This window comes from Corvus cornix, chromosome 3 (genome assembly GCF_000738735.6).
Source record: "Corvus cornix cornix isolate S_Up_H32 chromosome 3, ASM73873v5, whole genome shotgun sequence".
Classification (NCBI taxonomy): Eukaryota; Metazoa; Chordata; class Aves; order Passeriformes; family Corvidae; genus Corvus; species Corvus cornix.
In genome coordinates, this window is record NC_047056.1 from 31,943,693 (window position 1) to 31,964,934 (window position 21,242).

General features: G+C 38.9%; 1 protein-coding gene across 2 annotated transcripts in view; it reads right to left on the reverse strand.

Moving 5' to 3' along the window:
- PLD5 (phospholipase D family member 5) overlaps positions 1-21,242 on the reverse strand; it is a 183,561-nt gene that overhangs the window by 135,458 nt on the left and 26,861 nt on the right. Inside the window, exon 1 of one of the 2 annotated variants that reach the window (XM_010391778.4) lies at positions 11,708-11,953. The exons of the other annotated variant lie outside the window; for it this stretch is intronic. Coding sequence (XP_010390080.1) covers positions 11,708-11,710 — 3 coding nt within the window. The 5' untranslated portion in view covers positions 11,711-11,953. Of the gene's footprint in view, positions 1-11,707; positions 11,954-21,242 lie in introns of those variants that run through there. 2 annotated transcript variants of the gene reach the window in all.

Below are 21,242 nucleotides of genomic sequence, written 5' to 3' on the forward strand. Positions count from 1 at the left end.
TCATCACCAAGACAAACTGAAGTAACAAACTGTACGTGCTCGGATCAGCATTCTTAAAGGCAAGCACAAGAAGACAGAGTCCTAATATTTTAGAGTAAATTCCCGTATTTCCCACTTTCATGCAAATACCAACCCAGGACTTTTTGTTGAAGGCTCAGCAGAACTCAGAACTCTTTAAAAATCCTTTTGTCTTGGCACTGAGCAAGGAAAACTCTGTTCAGTTCATGAGAACATCTGTCATCAGTACTAACTGCAACGTAGCAGGATTGAATTTGTGATCGTGACAATAGCTTACAGACTACATATGGGTTTTCCATATGGGTTCATTCGTTTAGCTGCCTGTTTTCTGTGCTATAGAGGGAAAATACAGGCCATTTTTCCTGACAACACTTGCACGTTTTGGTGGCAAAGACCTGATTGTACAAGGACCCTACCTCCTCCCTCCCTTCTCCACTCCTCCAAGAAAAGTTGTAGCACACTGACAAAACAGCATGTGGAAGTTTGGACTGCCACTGTCTAGAGAGCACATATTCCGTGGGCAGGCAGACTATTTCATTTGCCAGAGCTGTCAAGCCAGCCCTTTCTACAAACACTACCTTAAGACAAAAGAAAAGAAAAATTGTAACAAAATGTTTTAAAAGCTACATGCAGAGGGCTGAAGCAAAGGCATAGTAATTAAGTGGTTTCCTGGGTAACGAGGGGCAAACTGATCAAATCTGCCTGCTTAAAATTAGATTCTTAAAATCTACATTTAGACATCTAAGAGTTGCACAACTCCCAGGTGTTCTGAGTTGCAGGTGTTTTGATTAACTGCACCTCTAGCAAAGTAAGCAAGTCAGTCCACAGTTTTGGGAATCTAAGTCAGTATGATTCTTCCTCTTCCCCAGTTGTGACTTCAGTATAAAGTACAAAAAGGGCTTGATTTGCCAACGTGTCAGCACCCACGAACTGTGAGACTGAAGCCAAAGTGACCTTTCAAAAATGTGAACAATGTGAGATTGCTAAATTTAAGCATTAAGACTAGAGGTTTGCCTACCTAAACACAGGTATGAATCCAGACCCCTGTAATAAGAGTACATGACATGAAAGGACAGCTTAAAATCTGAACTGTCTGATTTAGAGGTGAAATTCATGGCAGAAATTCAAGAATGAAGCTTGGAAAATTTCCTTTACCATTCCCCTCATTAGGTATTTGCATTTCTTGAAAGGGACAACAGGGAAATAGCACAGGTGAAGTGGTTAAATGCTATACATAAATCCACTGAAATATTCCCCTCTCCATGAGGGACTTTCTGTCTTGCAAGCCTCCTATGAGTGCTCCACGTGCTTTATCAGTCCTTTTGCCTTCTGGCAGTCAGTATTAGCAAGCATAAGATCTCTGTAATGAACTGTGCACGAGGATTTGAAGAATTACTTAGAAATTTTATTTACATGAAAATGAAATGCACACCCTAGCAGATGGGAAATCGTGAAAGACGGTTAGGACTATCTAAATCATTTTTATTTCAGGAATAGATAAGCTCTTGTGCAGTTTTCTAAACCAAGGAATCAGACATCTGGAGATCTCATTGTTGTAGCTTAAAACCTTATTTTTATACTAGTTTTTCGCATCTTTCTGTGTGTGGGAGGCTGTGTGCATGGGAAAGAAAATGGTATTAGCTGGCTAATCAGTGACTTCCCATTACAAACAAAACCAATTACACATGGTTTTCTCTGCCTTGTACAACAATACCAGCCAGATTCTGGTGTAACTTAATGAAACAATTGGTCTCCTGCTAGGTATGCATTTGTGCAGGTGGTTAACAATGTTATAATAGAAGTAATGCATGCATGTAATTCAGTAACTAGGGTTCAGAAAAAACCCTTCTGGGTAGAAAGGGAAGTAAGATGTTCTTTCCTCTTATTTATCTGTGATAGAAAATACACACTCTAAAAATGAAAAAAAAAAAAAAGTGACAGGTGGCAAAGAAGCATTTGAATTATGTTACAGCTCTTTAAAGAATTGAGTCATGGGAATTCTCATCTTTCAAAATAATTTGAAATCTTCAGAATGTTATTCTCTGTGGTGTTTCCTAGAAGGGTTTTTTTTTCACTAATTTAAGCAAGAACAAACAACACTGAATTTTAATTAACTATCAGGTACATCAGTTTCTATTGCAAACCTCCTCCGGGAAACAACTATTTTAGAATTTAACATAGAAGGGTGTTTTCAGTTACAAAATAATATGCGTCTCACTGCAGCCTAGTGAGTGTCAGGCCCTAAAGATAGTAAAAATCTTAAGCTAAGCATGGTCTCCTGCTGCATGTTTCCTTAGAGTACACTGTCCATTCAGAAATAGTGCTTTTGATTTAAAAAAAATACATATGCATTTACACAACATAGGCTGAGACTAGAAACTCAGGAGAAAATACACGTCACTACTGAAAATAGAAGAGATTCTGCAGGTTTGCCATATTCAGCTGTGGGTCTCACTTCGACCATTAAAACCAACAGCACTGACTTTTTTTAAGGTGAGACGGTTACATAGGTTTAGGTTTTGAAACCTCTTAATATCTGAAAAAAAATCAGCTTCATGGTTTTGGTCAGGATCCCTTCTTGAAATTAATGCTGACTCAATGCAACATCCTTCCCCCAAGCTGCTCAGGTGCAGTGTTATGATCTGGTTATTAAAATTGTTAGAGAGATGCCTCTGCCTGAATTAAGGTTCATACAAGACTATATGCCGAAGTGAATAGTATGGATTTATGTAACAGTAAATGTGAGTGAGAGAGAGAGAAAGAGAAATAGAAAAAGGGGGGGCTGGGGATGGGAAGAGAAAGAGAGTGACAGAGAGACAGATTAAGTAGAAAATACCACCACTCTGTGGATCCTGCTGATCCACTTTTTGTGGCCTTTCTGTGGTGAGGGTCCCACAAAACCTAAGAGTTCACTGGGTTAATATATATTTGAGCCAGGTGGGAATGCCCAGCTACCTCCTCTGAGGGGGGCAAGTTGGACACTGTCTCTTGTAACAGACTCTGGATCACTTTCATCACTTGGATCATGTGCAGGGCTCTGGGGCAAGGCCTCGGGAATGAGTCTGGGAGCGCTTTGGGGGTCTTTGATGCATTGTGACACCTCCTCAGCTGCCTCTCACGTGAGTGTGGCCTTCCTGGGGTGGGGAGGGGGTTTACAACTGAGCCAGTTTGTGTGAGCGAGGGTGGGTGTTCAGTCTCTCTGACCAGAAATTACACCACACACCCAAAACTCTCCTCCCCCTCTCCCGCCCCAATCCCAGCCAGGGATGATTTTCAGCGCAGCTGCTGGGTTTGGCTTTCCTGTGGATACATCTTCTCCCTCAGCCTTGTTGACTCATCCCTAGACCTAAGAGAATTGGCCAATAGTGTCACCTTTATCTTGTCTCAAGTACCCTTAGGGGGTTTCTCTCACAGTCCAAGGTTCCAGTCAGGAGGCCTATTCAGGGAGGGGTGGGCTTCCATGGTCACAGCTTCTTTACACAGTTCTGCCATAATGGGCAAAATGTCCTTCCTAAAGACATTTAAACCATTAACCATAACATTTCAGTCTCTCACACGCAGTCTAGGTCAAAATCCTTCTTCTGTAGTTTGTGCAACACTTCATACCAAGACATAAAACAGGACTGGCAAGAGCATTCAACTTTCAGTTACCATAAGGTCTTAGTATGGTGCAGGCAGTTGCAATATCCTATGATAATTCTCACTTAGTAGCAAAATTAACAGTGAAACAAACTGAAATGAGCCTGTCTTTAAAAGAGAGAACAATGGGTGACTCCCATTTTTCAGTTACAGTGACATGGCTTGAACTGCGTTTTCTTTTTTAAATAATAGTAGTTATGTGATAGCCTAAACGAACCTTCCCCAAAGGTTAACTGCTGTGGCAATTACTTGTCACCATATACTTTCCACAGCACTTCCTGAATCAGGCCTAGAACCAAAATGTTACACAGCAAAGTCTTAGTGAAGCAGACAATTGCCCCAGCCATGGGTTCAGGCAGGGTCAGGGCAGTGAGTGCCAGCCTTGGCCCCTGATATCCCATCAGATCTCCTGGCTGAGCGTCAATGCATCACACAGCATCCTCAGGAGACTCCAGCTCCTCATGCCAAAGGTTTCTTTGGGCAACACTAAGAGCACAGCCCACAACATGTATTTTTGACCAAGAGTTTTCAGGTGTATCTAAGTTGTCCATTCTTACAAACAAATGTTACCTCACACACTGCCTACAGCTTTGTTTGGAGACAGCTAAAACAAAGCTGAAGCCTTTTTCTTCCCACAGAAAATGAAGAAGTAGTGGGGAGGAGGAGGGGAACTGGAACACGTTTTTTTTTGTCTGCTTAGGATGCAATTAATCCTAGAAAACTCTCAACACACCATGCCCAGCAGTAAGCACTCGTGAGATTCAGCCCTAAGCAACTGATTCTGTTTTCATTTCTGATGTCTGAGTCACTGCTGAGTTACTTTCTAAGTAGGAGACTATTCAGCAGCAGGTGAATTAATATCATCACCTCTTCTGGACACCTTTAAACAAACATGGGTATGATCCACAGCAGTGGTAACTATGCACATAATTAAAATTATATTAAATAGACAAAAAAACCTATGACTTTGGAAAATTTCTATAGTTCTCATACTTCTGCAAGAGCAAATAATTTTAAGTTATGAAACAAATGTTTACAACAGTGTCCTGTATTAGTGCTGTATTAAAATTCCAGTGTAGTATGTCCAACAAAAATTTTGATCAAAAATTCTTTTGCTGAAGAAAAAGATTATTAGGAAAAAAATGCTGTGTTACAGATGGGAAACAAACTACTTAGAAAACCTTTATACCATTGGTAAATTAATATTATGTACTATCATTCCAGAGAAGTAATTTTTTCCCTATAATTATCTATTGCTATAAAGTACTTTCTCAAGCAGCATCTTGCAGGTATCTTTTACAGGCATGCATTTAATTATATTGTTCATGAAAAATCCTCCTACTCTCTCATCACTGCCTGGAAGCATATATTTTATGTGCTTCCCTATCCCCACTGACACAGATCAGAGCGAATATTTCATTGGACCATCAAAATGATCCACAGCAAATGCACGACTTCCATGAACCTGCACTAGAAAATCTATGAGGCTGAAATAACTGGTAAAACTATTAAGGTCACTCTACATGAATACAAATAGAAAGTATTTTAGCCTTTTTTCACCCTTCAGATTCTTCCACAAATATTTTTTATATTTCTTTTTACTAAAAAGAGACTCTAACCAGCAGTGAAGCCAACTCCATTAGTAAATTTATGAAAGAGGTGTAGCATTTTGGGGACTTGTGATATGCTGACAACACAAAACCTACTATAAAAATTAATGTTTCACAAAGTCATATAAAATTTTGAAATATTGTGTAATAAACTTCTTTCTGTAACAGTTTATAAATTGCATGTTCTGTGTTATGATGCACTGCATCAAAACTGTTTATTCAGTTAGACTGCTTGCATTTGCCATGACTTCAAGGAGCTCTGAAACTGATGCAATAGAAAGATTCGTGTTTATGCTGGTACACTCTTAAATCTGTTTATTTTTTTCCAAGCAAGTAACTCTAAATGAATGTGTCTTACTAGGCTGCAGAACTGCTCCCTATCCAAAGTAAAATACCTAAATACACATTTGGTGAAAGTTACAAATATTAAACTTGTGGAGGTGTTTGTTTTCTATTTTGTTCAAAAGGAAAGAAGAAACAATACATTTGTGCAATGGCGTACAACAAATGCTATTATTGCAAGCACCAAAGGAAGGAACTGCTGCCACCCTAGAGCATGTGTTCTCAATCCATACAAAACTATATCCACAATAACAGTTTCCTAGTATTTTTTGGTTTGTTCTGATACACTTAAACCCAAAATTATGACTGCCTCCTTTCTCAAAACCTAGAAGTATGGCAATTACCTGTCAATCCCAAACCCGTCAAATCCACCAGGATCACCAGGACAGAGAACTCTTTTGGGACTCAGTCATTCAAGCTCTTCTCCAACTTCCTAGAAGACCAAACTAAGCAGTTGGCTTTGGATGATGAATACATGAATGATCTTAACAACAGAAGATATATACACAGGGCACAGCTGGAGATGATGGAACTCCACTTGCTAACTGCAGGACCACACCAGTACTGAGGGGCAGAGGAAATGCAATCCATGAGCAGCCCCAGTGCACAAAGAGGAAACAGCCAGCTACAAGCATCATTTCATGACAATCTCTGCAGCAAACAAATGCCAGCAGAGACCTTAATGTATTCTGCCTAAAACATCTCTAGTGTGTGTATTCATTCTTCACATAGAACTCACTTTTTCATGCTTTGCATGTACAAGGAAACCAATTTTCTGTCTACCTGTGCCATAGAAGAATTATTAGATGCAAGTGCTGATTTTGTGATCAATCCTCTGTAATACTGGAATGAGGAGTAGAACAAAAAAAAAGGTGTTTTTAACATGCCTAATACTTTTGACAATCCTACAAGGAGAAAAATAAGAAAATTAACATTAATGAATACAGCAAGTTTAGTCAGAGAAGAATCTAAAAGTTTAATTGTCTTAAAAGACCTTTTCATAAGTTATCAAGCACTTTCTAAAATTAGTCCCTTCTATTTCTTCAACAAAAACAAAAAAAATATATGAGGAACATTTCTTTTTCTAACATAAATTTTGTAGGCCAGTTTGAGTCACTGTAAGATCATTTTTATCTGAATGATTTAGAGGTCTGCAGTAGCTCTTTAGTGACTCAAGACCAAATGGCCCAGACAGCATGTTTGTCCCAAATCAAGTATATACTTTCCCAAAACTTAATTTCTAGAATTAGTGCTGGTAAAATCTCTACCACACTACACAAATTTTTCCTTTCTGAAAAGGAAGGACCACAACAAATATACTAAGAGTAAGTATTTGCAGGAAAAAAAGCTAAATCAGAGGTGCAGTCTTATACCATCATCTTTCTTGTCATTTCTTCCAAATGAATATGTAGTCTCAGTCATCCAAATGACTGACCAAATAAATACCCATTATATGGCTAAGACAGAGTTCTCCCTGTGACTGGACATGTGTATGTCCAGTCACAGGAAGAACATGTCAGCAGCCTCTACCCTGGTAGCCTGACTCACATGCGCCATCTCCTATCCTGTGACAGGGAGAATTACCACATAAAAATGCTGTCATGAAAGCCACATCATGTAAGGGGAAAAAAGGCTGCAACACAAGGTCTCAAAGTCTCCAAGCTGTTCAAAAGGTTAGCACTATGGAGTTTAAGCCATGACTATTAAGAAAACCACCCTACTACAGTAATGGAGTCAGAAGTGTTGAGGTTTCACCACTGGATTTATCTACCATCTTTGAGTGAATAAGGATTGATACCAGAGATTACCAGCCTTCTGCTGTGGGTTCCAAACATCTTCATGGATCCAAAAGCTCTAGTCAGATACCCAAGATATATATTGGTGAGAAGAGGGGAAGTGGAGCCCCGACACATTGGCAGGGGAGTAGACATCTCTTGCCTCCAAGCTGAAACTTCATTATCAAAAGATGTAATAAGGCTGACTACGGGCTGCGTGTCCCCAGGTGACACCGCAACACTGGAAAACATTTAAATGAAGTATTTATAACAACAGATTAACAGTACACTAAAAACTCAAGTGCAAGGTCTAGAGAATTTCTTTAGGAATGGTAGCTTCTCATCACCACTCTGTGTAGCGAAGCAAACCAGGAAATCTACCCAAACTGCATCGTGTGTCCCACCAATGCATATTAACCATCCTTAGCTCTGGTCAGAGCACACTCCTTTATAGAAGCACTGGGAATGTATCCTGCTCTTCTTGCATCTGCACGCTATCAAGTGGGTATGAAGTTGTCAGTAGCCTTTTGTCTTCTCTAGACTTCTTTTACATAAAAGGTGCACAGTAAGTCTCAGCCTTAATTGTTTTCAGTATCCTCAGTATAGCCATGAAGTACAAGAACAGGTGCCGCAAAATATCACGTTGCTATGAGGGTCCTAAGATATATGGGAAGCACAATTTTGTCCTGATAATTCAAAACACTGCAAATGCCACAATACAAACATTAACCAGATGCAGAAAACTACTATGTATTATCCAGCCACCTTCTCACTAAAGTTGTATTCCTCTGGAAGCTGCTCCCATCAATTATTTCACCTAGGGACCAGACTGACCTTTTCCCCTGCCTTCATTTCTGATGGCATGACAGGATAAAAGCCAAAAGGACAGACTAATGCTGAAAGCATCCATTTTTAATAGTTTCTTCATATATCCCATGGCTGAAGGAATAAAACCCTGTCTTGAACACAGATGCAGCAGGCATGCTAATACATTATGTAAAACACACCAAATAATTTATAACTTCCTGAGAGCAACTCATTTTAAGTTATACTACCAGTGTAATGGCACAGCTTAAAAGATGCATTTCAGTGAGCAAAACCTGATCTGCATAGTAGGTTGATTGTAGAATCAAAATGAAAATGGCTTAAGAACATAATCCTCCATCACCAGAAAAACTACTCTTCTTGCATACACCTTGCCTGCTGACATATTTTATTCACTGAAAGTATTCAGGGTCCATGAACATGGATGCTGAGATTTTAAAATACAAACTTATGTCATTATAAGTAAATGCTAGTGCATATACATATATATGGAGATATTTCAGCATTATGTTTCAATTAAAGTTTAAAGTGGTTTATTTTTATCCTTCACAAACAATATTTATGGAGCATGCAAGAGTGCATTTCACTCTAGAATAGTGCCAGACTTGCTGGTGTGGTAAACAGCCTGACACAGTTTTTTCACCAGAACCAAACTCTGCCAAAAGTTACCTGGGACATGTAAGTTAGTACTAAACACATGCACAAAGCTATACTGCAGCAGATTCCTTCTGACTACTATCAGCATGAGTACTTCTGAATGAACAAACTCTTATTTTTTTACCAGAAAATTGGCAGAGTTACAAAGCAAAAATGTACTAAAACAGCAAAACCTGAGAATATTATTGAGTCTTGAATCAAATTCACAGCAGATGCAAATCTGTATTTCCTTTCCCTAAACATGTTTTATATTATATATAAACTCCATAGCTTACACATTTATAATATACTTCTTTAAATAAGGATTACATTTTCAGGCAGATTATCAGACTTCAATTTAGTTACTGAAACAAAAAAAAATATTTAGCCTAAATTCATCTGGATGAATAATACATCCAATTGTTGAATAAGCTCTTTTAAATTCTGCACCAGGACGACACTTCAAATGAACTTTGCTATACCAAGCGTATCTCTTGCACTAATTATACTTTATTAGAATTTAGCGCTGTAATAGTCATGTTTACAACTTTTCAGTTTTTCTGGTAAAGCCAGTACATTATTTATAATTTTACTTTTGTTCCTTAGACTTACTAGAAAAAACACTTTGAATAATTAAACCGGGTATCTAATGCATTTGATAGCTTGCAATTTGGTCTTCTTGAAGACCATTTACTATTTACATTCCACAAGAAATCATATAATCTAAAAATTTAAAGTGAGAGGCTGTTCCCTCTGGACTAGTCATGTAATTTATTACATTGCTGATTACTATTAAGGGTACACCTTCAGGGGATGTGTGTGGTGTGTGTTTCTTTTCTTTTTTTTCCCTTCAATAACTTATGCAAGATCTTTGCCCAGGCAATCCAAACTGAAAGAAATAGATCCCTTGTGAACTCACTGCTTTAGTTACTGAACTAATCCATGTCAAGCAAGACACAATGTAAGTTTACTTTGGCTAAAACTCTATCAACAGCAAGTATGTGGCAGTACATGACAGTTATTTTTCCAGAACGAAATGTTTTTATTAACTTGCTGTTACAGAAGCTTATCTGTATTTGACTCATGTAGGAAATAGAGAATCACAAATGTGGAAATGTATGTAACATCATTTGTTATTAATTACGTTCCATGATCACAATAGGGAAAAGCAGTCAGATCTCCTACCTCCAGTATTCTCCTGTAAGAAAATGTAGATGCAGGATAATACTATCTAGGGGCACAGTATTCTCTGGCAAGAAACAACAATATATTCAAGTCTCTTCAGTACAACAGTACTGCTTAATGGTTACTCATCACAGGGGATTTTTGTCAAGAAAACAGCAACAATAATATTAATAATAATAACAAAAACAACAAGCACCACACTTAGATTCATACTAAACATCTTTCCAAGAACCTTACAGCCTGGTTGCCATTCAATTATTGATTTTGCAATCTATTCTGCATAGTAAGGAGGAAAAACAAATCTTTAACACATCAAAGTGTGATGTGCAACGTGAAATATATAGGCTATGATAACATGATTGACTTCATTACTTCTATTTCTTGCCATTCAGTGAAACCACTTAGAAAAGGAAAAGATCAGAAAGCATTTAGTGAAAGTTTTAGGGTCTTTTAATTTTTATACTGCTGAGAAAGAACAAATACACAACGAAGATTAAAAATACCAAATCAAACATTGTTTCACATTTGCTGTACACTTTTCTAACTCTCATAGTTGTTCTATAAAAAAATCTCCTCTTCCATTTGAATCACAAAGGGAGTAATTCCCTACACATCAAGCTGGACTGTCAAGTAAATGTGTTTCAGTGCTCTTCAGACTTATTTAGTAATTTGTTTTCCTTTCACCCTGACGTACTATAATCTCCTAATCAATAAATTCCTGGACGCAGTAGGCACTTAAAATGAACAGCTGAGTTCCCATACAGGAGATTGGGCTTGATGCTTATTTCAGTCAACACCCACCCGCCTACCCCCAGCCCCCAAAAAACCCCAACAAAACAGTCTTGACAATGAGTCTTGGGAGTAAACACTCCCAAGATGCGTTTCCTCCCTCCAATCCTTTAATACGTACAAAAATGCTAATATGCATATTTTTGTTCTATTATCAGGCATTTTTTAAACCACTAATAGCATTGGTATCAATTTACACTATATTCAGATGCCACATTCATGTGCTTTATATTCTACTTCTATTGTTTTAATACCTAGATCAGAATATTTAAATTGGTACAAATAATAAAATCATTATTCTAAAAAGTTTTTCCGGGTTATTTTTCCCATCAAATAATTACACTAGAGAAACAATGTGATTAACAGGTCTTCATGGATTGAAAACCCTGAAAAATAAAAACTTCATAGCTCCCTAAAAGTCAAAGGCATGTACTGAGCAGATCTGCTTTTTTCTAATAAACAAAACCCCAAAACCCCAACAAAAGAAACCATATAAACATACAGCCTGCATGAATGATTGGCAAAGGTTTATTTATATTTTTATTTATAAAGTCTGTGTCAGTGATTATTAATCCAAAATAATTTTAAAAGCCCATACAGCTGTCCTTCTGAAATAAACCAAGTGGACAGACTTACAATTTACACCAAATGCTAGTCAGCAATGTTTCCCAGTTTTAAAAGATTTTATATAAGCTGCACAACATGTTCAGTGCCAGATATATTTGTCACCAACTTGCACTGCTGATCTCTTGCAGAAAAACATAATTCCTCTCTATCTTACATACTGGTTTTTGTTTTAAATACTTATCTCTACCAATTTCATAATCTTTTAAACATTCTTTACAGAGTAATAACCTAGATCTGGTGATAAAGTAAAGAGCTTCTTACCATCCTGATCCAGTATTTTCCCCGTCTCTGGAGTTCAGCAGCAAGGAGCTGTTGCTGTTGCACTGCTTACTAGAGACACTGGAGGCTTTGGAAGCAGAGAATGTTTTATGTGGTTAAAATGTATCACCACTGATTATATTTCAGTCCCTCAATTCCTAGCCTTGATGCTCTGGAAATCAGCCAATCCAAGTGATAAAGAGGTTTGCAACAAGAAGTTGCAGAATTTCCACAGTGAATGCTTCATGGAAATGTTTTGCTTCTTGATACTTGTTTTTTATATCCACTAAATGTTAAAATAAATCCTGGCTCCCTCTTCCCTCCTCCTCTTTTTTTTTTTTTTCCCCAAAATGAGATTCATATATTGTTCACAAGGGACTTTGGCATTTGCTATAGCTAGGCACAGTGCAGAAAGGCATCATGCCAGATTACGCATACATCTCAGCCAAGATACCTGAATTTTGACTTGCAACACACCCTGTTATTCCAAACATGGATCTTCCTAAGCCAAAGCTCCTAACTGCCAAAATACACAGTGTTTTTGTGAGGCAGCCAAATGCCCCTTCAGATTAGCTAAGAGCATCTTTTATTTGCAATGTGGTTGCTCTTTGTTGGCTTTTTTTTTTTTTTTTTTAACACTTGTTTCCCTAGTGAAGACAAGGTGGTAAGTTCCAAAGGGATGAAATGATCAACTGGCACTTCTCCTTCCACTTCTCTCAAGAATAAATTTCACACAGCAAATTTCACAGCAAAGTTCCCTGCAATGCTACAACTATAATTAAATATTTAGTTAATATTATAACCATCTTAATGCTCTCAATGATAACCCAGGATGCTGCTGTCCTTGGTGTGATAAAGTAAAATAAAAAAAAACCCAAACAAAACAAAAACAAAGCAAGCAAACAAAAAAGCCCCACAAAATCCCACAAACCCAAAAACTAACAAAGACAGTCCTGACTCCACGGACCTTGCTATCAAATAATACAATAAAAGGTGACAAAGAGGGAGGCACAAAAGGAACCAAGTCATACTACTGGGTAGTTTAACAGGTACTTAGAATAATTTCCAAGCTTTTTGGGCCTCACAATGAAGGAGTTTTAAAGAAAGGATTATTAAGAGGCTATGGAGACTACCTTGGAGATGCTCTCAAGAAGAAAGCATATTATTGTACTAAGAGAGCACAAGACTGAGCCTGAAATTTTAATGAATAATGGAAGAGGATGAAGCGATGCTTCAGCAACAACTGAGAATTTAGAAAGGTCTAGAAAAGTGAAGACCGTATTCTGTTCAAGGAGGGAAAATAAATTCAGAAGAGATGCTTGTAGGTTTCTTCTATTCTGTTTGCAAAAGGATACAATAATGATTTTCACTGAATCTGAATGGGTATGGAAGCGCAGAACTGACCTGAAGAAAGCAAGGAAAAGGATGCTGGACTAATTGGCAAGCTTGTTTAATAGGTGAAGAAGATGTGGATGGAAGGATGGAAGATTTGAATGTTTGTTGAAACAGCAAGGAACTTACTTTAAGAAATTACATTAAAAAATAAGATTTAATCATCAATTACACTGACAGTGTTGTTTCTGAACTCAGAGAAAGAACAAAGTAATAAATGACATGTGTTATGAATGCCATGGCAAGATTAGGTTGTTTTCCAGAGTGACAAGGAAGCAGCAGGAGGGAGTCTGCAGGAGGCCTGTTTTAGCCATGTTGAGCTGCTGACATCTAGCTGAATAGCCATAAGCAGCTCTCTTTATTCCAGACCCTTCTTCTTCAGCCAGAGCTAAAGCAATTCATTTACAAGGCATCATGGCAAAGATGAATTTGATTTGTATTTACAGATCAGATTGTCTGACGTAAATAAAAGGATCACAGTTCAATCCCTAAGAAAAATAGCAAGATGGAGTGGAAAGAGGCACTGAAAGGCTGATGAAGAAGATAGAAGGGTAAAAAATAAGCAAACCAGGGTCTATGAAAACAAGAGAGACAAAATTTCAGGAAGAAAAATGGACAACAGAATACAAGATAGCTCCCAGGACAAAGACAATCAGTAGACAGCCCTACTAGTTTCATTGCTTGACTGGAAAGCTGTCTACAGATACTTTGTCTTGAGCAACATCAACAGCATGGAAGGAGCAAAAGATGCATTGATTGGTAAGTGCCCAGTGCCACACCAGAACTCTGGCAATGACCATAAACAACTCACACAGTTGTATTAGTCACACTGCTAATGGGATTCCCAGAAGAGAGGTTCCACTTCTAATATCACTGAGACCCAACAGAGAATTCTGTGCAACAATTCAATTGCAATCAATCAGGCTATAGAAGTCTTGCTCTATTTAGAAATAAAAACTTTTCCATCAGAAAGTTTTCAGTCATGTAGTGACATGAATAGTAGTCTACACAAACCTTTTTCTGTAATCCTTGAAATTTACGAAACCCTTAAGCTCACAAAGACATCTGCTGGGATAGTGATCAGATGCCAAATATGAAGACATACAGCCAAGTTGTGCTCCTGCACATTTCTACACCAAATGTGTATGGGGCAGGGTAGTATGGCCCTATGCATACATACAAACAATTTTCAACTCTGCCTTTCAGTCAATGAAGCCAGAATACTTGCATTTTTTACTGAAAAGCTATTCAATTATTGAATGTATACAAATTTCAGAATGAATTGTGTCATGGCGTTCTCACAATTAAAACACGCACCTCCCAAATTCAAGCACAAATATCGCCTCCTAAATTCAACTAAAAGACATTTCTATACAGAACAAAAGCTATCGTGCACCTATACAGGCAGAAAAAAAGATTCAAGTTGACTAACTTACTTCAGCATTAGCACACCTGCTTCGAAACAAAGCCACCTTTTCCACTTACTTTGAACTCCTAACACAGAAAAAGAAGTTCCCACTAAGGGAAAGAATTATGTACTGATGTAACTGCAAAAGTTTAAATGTGAACTTTAACTTTTACATCTATAAGCCTTAGAGATGAAATTTTTTTTCTCCCTTCAATTCTTGAAGGATCCACAAGCAATGGGAGCTTAAATTTTCTGGACAGATCCAGAATTTCTCCTTTTTATGACGAAACCAACTTCCTCCCAAGTTTGAGTTAAAGCCCCTAACTTGATCCTTGCTGACTGGTTACAACCCTATTGCCAGACTTTACCCCTCTCAGCATATAAATTACCATCATGAGCTCCATACTTCAGAGCCTATTTCAAAAATAAAAATAGAGCTCTCAAAGGCATCTGATAACATTCTTTAGACCCCTTTAGAAATGTAGTTAGCAGGCCACATAATCTAAACACTAGACAGCTTTTCTTAAGCAATGACATAAAGATGCCCTTGAATGCTCTAGACTATTAAGGAATGCATAACAAAGCTGAAAAAACTAAAGTTGGATTAGAAGTAATCTATCTTCTGTGATGAAAATAGGTTAGATACGGCAATACAAGTTATTTCACACATGTATTCTTTGCAACATGTAACCAATCAGACTAGAGCCCTCAACCTGCAACAACTGAACAGCTGTACTAACTGGTACCAAACAAAAAGCAACTGATCAAAGAACTGAATTTTTTCATTGACAAAATTCCTTTTATTTTGGCATTTGATTGTTGTCTGGAGTAAAAAAAAAAAAACCATAAATTTTTCATTAAATGAAAAACCCTAATACATTTAAATACAGAATTGTTGAGCCATTTTGGATTTGCCTGAGATGCCACAAAGCCTCAGGGACACAGTTATGGCTTTCTTGGGGCACTCTGTAAGTCTGTCCAAATTGTACCTAGAATTATGATGCACCTTCTCTCCCCATAAGTTGTAAAAAATAATGAAAGTATCTATGAAAAATTTGTTGTAAATAGATAAAAATAAACCACAGTTTGATAAATAATAAGGCACAAACATGCAAAATTATTTGGCATCGCAGAATGAAGACAAACAAGACTACGTATGTCTGCAGAAATTCTAAAAGTCAGCAAACCAAAACAGATAGAAAACCTCAAAGACACCTAGACAAAACATGGACTGTATCAATAAAATACTTTAACTTCTTTTGCCACGAAGAAATATGTCCAAAGTGGTAAATTGGTAAAATGCTGTATTTTTGTGGGCTAAAAAAGTCAACTGAACACATGCCAAGAAACACAAAAATTCTCCATTCCTTAAAAAAATCTAACTAGAACAGGAACTCTAAAACCAAATGACACAACTATAAATGCCAGTATCAGCTCTTCATTCTTCATCAGTTTCATTAGCAACATGGAAAAGCAACAGGATTTGCCGGAAAAAATAAGCTGTAGGAAAGAAAGAGAGAGAAAGCAGAAAGAGGGAAGAAGAGAAGTGTCAGAGGCAGGGTAGGGTGCAGAAAGAGACAGAACTTCACAGTATCTCAGTCTGGTCGATCTTCAAGACTTGCTGGATCTACAAATAAGTAGCTAGCACAAAAAACAACCAACACTAAATATCAAAGATGGATATCCCCACCTAGTCTGTTACTTGTCCACAAACACAGCAGTGTTTCACCTTGCAAGAAGCTTTACCAAAATCTCAGATATAAGCGACATCTTGAAATCACTCACAATTCACATATTCATGTCAATGAAACTTTCCAGTGGTAAAATCCTGTTTTTCAAGAGAACTTATAAAAGCACAGCCTCAAATACTTCAAATAATGTTCTGAAGCAGAAGGAAGATTAAGACATTCTACTGGCCTTGCAGGAAAGAAAACTTTTATGCCAAATTCTGCTTGTAGAGATTTGCACCTCACACAGTAGGAATGTAATTTCAAATCAGCAGAAATACATTCAGATCTTATGAAACTGGTACAGCATCTACAGAATAGAAGAAGCTACCTACCAATTAAAACCCTACCCAAGCAGTAGCCAAAGACTGAAACATGGCATTATCCAGCCCAAAACTGATGTGCCAGCTCACAGATCACAACTGGAGGCATATCAATACACAGAGGATGATGGGGTTTCATTGCCATCAAGCACAAATATTGCTAACAAATTTCAAAGAAATATTTTCCCATTATTTTTTGAGGAGCTAAAAGTGTGATTTAAAGGCAAGAACAATTGCAAAAGGAAGTCCATTGCATTTTCTTAAAAAAACAAAAGAGAGAGAGAGAGAAATACAGAAATATAAAGCCTCCTTATCTATCAGATGCAGCTGAAAAAACATATGAGTGCTGCCTCCCAGAGTCCAGCTGCCTGGAACAAGTCCTTCTATTTTTACAGTGATTTAGCAGCCAAGAAAATCTCCAAGGGCTGAGTAACAATAACTACATTCTCTGTTTCTGCCAACCACTGTTCCAAGGGGGTCACACCGGACCACCCCAGCTCAAGCTACACATAGATTCAGGCCTCTGTATTGCCTAAACAGCACAGACAGGTATCAGCTTCAAAATGGAGCTGAATTCATCTTTCTCTTTCACATGCACATGAATCCCTGCCCTCAAAACCTCAGGAAGGAAAACTGAGTTTACAGACCCTCTCTCTGCACAGGTCCCGAGAACGCTGCACAGAGACTCTGTCTCCCACCGCTCTTCCACTTGGAGCAGCCGGGCAGGTGGGCTGTAAGAGCCTGCTCAGCACTCCGGGGAGATGGCCGCACAGGATGGGGCACAGGAGCAAGATGCAGAGCTGCTCTGAGAGGGTGGGCAGCTTCCACTTCCTGACATTAGTGTCAACAGGGGCAATGCCACTGTTCCTATGCAGGCTGCAGCCAAACTACTCAGAGCAGCACAGCATTTCTTGATCTAGCCACTGCAATTAGCACACACTGTAAACATATTCTAAAGCAAAAAGCAGATGTTAAAGGAGTCCTATTTACAGAGGTTTAGTGTTTATTGTATTTTGAGCACTAATCACAAATCACTATTTTGCAAGTTTGCAGCAATCCTTCCATCACACAGTAACTCAAGAGACGTTTCTAAAAACAGGCCAAGTACAAAGAGCATGATCCTATTATTTTAGGCAAAAGAAAACAAAAATTTGCTTTTTTTTCATCATTAGCAAAGATCGGACACAGCCTTTAAAGACTGAGAGTGCAATCAGTATAATTCAGCAAACAATTCGTTTCGATCACTGAGAAATGCGGTTGCCAGGGCAGCATTTCCCTTACTAACTTCCACGGCCGAAGGAGCCCTGGCCCGTGTTCCCCGCGGGAAGCGGACAGGAGCGGACACAAGCGCCTCCCCCCGCGGCCACCGGGGGGCGGTGCAGCACCGCGGGCGCGCTGCCGGCGGCGGGCGAGGCCGAGCGCGGAGCCGCACCGCTACCCGCGCAAAGACACCTGAATTAACTCCGTCAGGCTGAGCAAGAATGACCGCAAGAAACGCTGTCGAGGACTTAATAAGGCAGCGTTTTAATGGAAGAGCCTACGTAATGCATACACTAAAAATAGCCAATTAGTGTTTGGCCTCCTATGTAACAACATTAGCTGTGTTGATGTAATTACCTTTTGTTTCCATGTGAAATTACACTTAATATGATTTTACTGGATTATAAAAGACATTTCATTCTGCTGCAATACTCTGCCTGATGCCAGTTTAAAACTTTGGTAGAAGAGGAAAGAAATGGCAGAAAGATAAATGGTGCTACCACTAAGTTGAAAATAGTTGAATACAAATGTGGAGAAATGGAGCAGCCCCCAAGGAGATCTTCAGGGCTTTGTGTGACCCTCAGGGTTACTGTAAATAAAGGTGACCTGTATCTGTTGGACTTCTTGACCATGATGCCTCTCCAAAAAGGTCCTGAAAAGGCAAATGCCTGACACACATGCTAAAGTTGGATGGCTCTGGAAAACTCCAGATGAAACACAGAGGCACAGCAGAGCACTACTGCGAAGTCATATGGACAAGAAAATGCTCAGAAAGGCATTGGATGTCTAAGGCTCATATTCCTGCGTGACACAGTACCTGTCGGACACAGTGGCAAATCCCAAGCAACAGGGCCAGGAGAGTGCCAAGCTACTCCAGTATTAAAAGCTCAATGACAGATATAACCTACTTTGAACATCAACACAGGAGTCTGCACAAGTGGTTCTCAGGGAAGGGACCAATCTTAAGAAAGAAATGAGAAGTATTTGAACAGCACCAGCACTTGTTCAGGTACCAGACACTGAAGCAGGTGGTGCTGATTAAACCCACTTCCAAATGAAGAGTCATGAGCAAGAAATCAAGCAGGCAAATGACTGCTACAGATTTGTGAAAACTTGAGAAGTGTAGGTGTACACAATATGCATCTCCAGCACAGGCTGAGCAAAAAATGGAGCTCCACGGTGCTGAAAGACATATGCAAGCTCAGTATCCTCCTTACCTGATAGGATTTTGTGAAAAGACACAGCAAGGGGTCAGACAGCTGAACAGAAACAATCTCTGGAAATGAGAGATCATTTGAAAAACTGATCATAGCAGTGGATGACAATCTGGCTGACTTGTGTTAAGAATACAAGAAAGAAGAATAGGGATTTTAGTGGCAAGGTCTCTGAACATATTCTAAAAAATCTGCACAAGCTTCTGGACTAAATTCTTTAATCAAAGTATTATCCATGAAAAAGGAGAAAACTGATTTAAGGGATGGACTGTTTGCTTAAAAGACAGAGGAACAGTGCAGTTGTGGCTTTACCCTAAACTAATTAAGGCCAAATACAGTGAGATCATTAGACCAAGTCTTTCACTCATTTTACCAAGCTTAAAACCTGTCCACTTTACAAAGGATCACAAGATGTATTATTCCATGTCCTGAGTGGTAAGAGGCTCCTATAAATGAAAAAGTGAAGTCGAGTGTCCTACAATAAACTCTGTAAATCCATGTTTTTAAAACAAAAGAAATTGCTGAGAATGAATAGGTTATCTCCCTCTGGAGACTGACGCACAGAGCTGCCAGTCCAATGGCCAGGAGCTTGGAAGTAACGACACACACAAATCAGAGTGGCAATCTGCTGTCACACAGGCACTCTTGACCTAACAGGCACACAAAACGGGCCTGGGGAGCAACACCACTCCAACCACAGGTCTGCAAATGGTTTATGCTTACATAAACTTGGGGGGGGGGGGGGGGGGATGACCCTATCAGAAGATCAACACACACACTGCTGCTCACTCACTTTCCCCCTCTCAGTGGCACAGGAGGGAAATGGAAGAACAAAGCAAGGAAGCTTGTTGATCAAATTAAGACAGCTTAACAGGTGAAGGAAAAGAGGCGACACACCACCCCCAAACCAGCAAGTGACTCAAAGGAAGTCACTCCCTACCTTCCACAAGCATGGATACCCTTCATGCAACAACCACCATAGAAGACACACACCCTCACACCCTCCTTCTTCTGCCGCCAGTTTTTATTGCCAAGTAAGCAATTGTAGCTGTATCCAATCCCAATCTCTTTCCCACCTACTTTCCTACTCAGTTTGAGGGCCAAGGGAGAAACAAAGACCTTTGTGTTGTGCAAGCACTCTTCAGCAATAGCCAGTTAGTGCATTATCAACACTGTTTTAGCCATGCATCCAAAACACAGTACCACACAGTACTGTGAAAAAGATTAACTACACCCCAGCTGGACACAGACCAACTATTTTGCAAGAAAGTTGACTGTCATGATAGGCAACCAGAAAAAGAGAGCAATATGGATAGTATGGACAGCTTCACTTTAGACAAGTCTTAATATGAGAGAGAATGCTGCAACTTGCCTGAAGCCACCATAGATGGAGTTGATGTTAACTCAAGACTCCATGGAGAAATAAATTATTAAATCAGATATAACTTCATACATGAACATTCTCAGCCTCGCCCTTTGTCGCCAAAGCATTGCTTGCTTCTCAAATGAAATATTTCTAGTGGTTCTCTGGTGTCAGCTGGTAGGATGACATAAGAGCTACAGCTAGGAAAGAAAAGTGAGAAAGAAAAGTCATCAATAAGGTAGCAAAAACCCAAAGCCAAAATCAAGGCTGCTTGACTTCTCTGCACACATCTTCCAGATGGAAGGTGATCACTGCTTGTAAGGCTGTGTTTTTCAGGCTAGCAAGCAGTGACTGGACAGTGGAATAGTGGTTGAGTAGCAAAGTAAAAAACATTTTGCAGTGAAGCATGAGACAAAACAAGAATATACTGTGCCTGGTGCATACAGAAATTATACTACTCTGGCAGAGGAAGAAAGGAATAATATGCATTCATAATAATTTAAATTAATACCCACATTTTAGCAGTGTAGCTGAAATTTAATGTTGGGTAATGAGTAACTTAATGAACTTATTACCGGTCAAGCTGAACTGAAGGCACAGCTTAAGTTCATTAATAGCTTAATCATCTAATAATTTTAAGGCATCCAGAGGCAATTAAAGCCTAGGTATTCTTCCTGGCCAAATTCTTTGCTGCCATAGCGCATATACAATCTCAGTAGTTTCAGCTGTGTTTCACTTGTTGCTGTGTTCCAATTGTTTACACAACTGAAAAATATGGTGTTGGTGAGACTGAGAGTGACCTGCCAGGAAAACAAAAATCACCTCTGAAAAACTAAGGTCTGAGAAATACA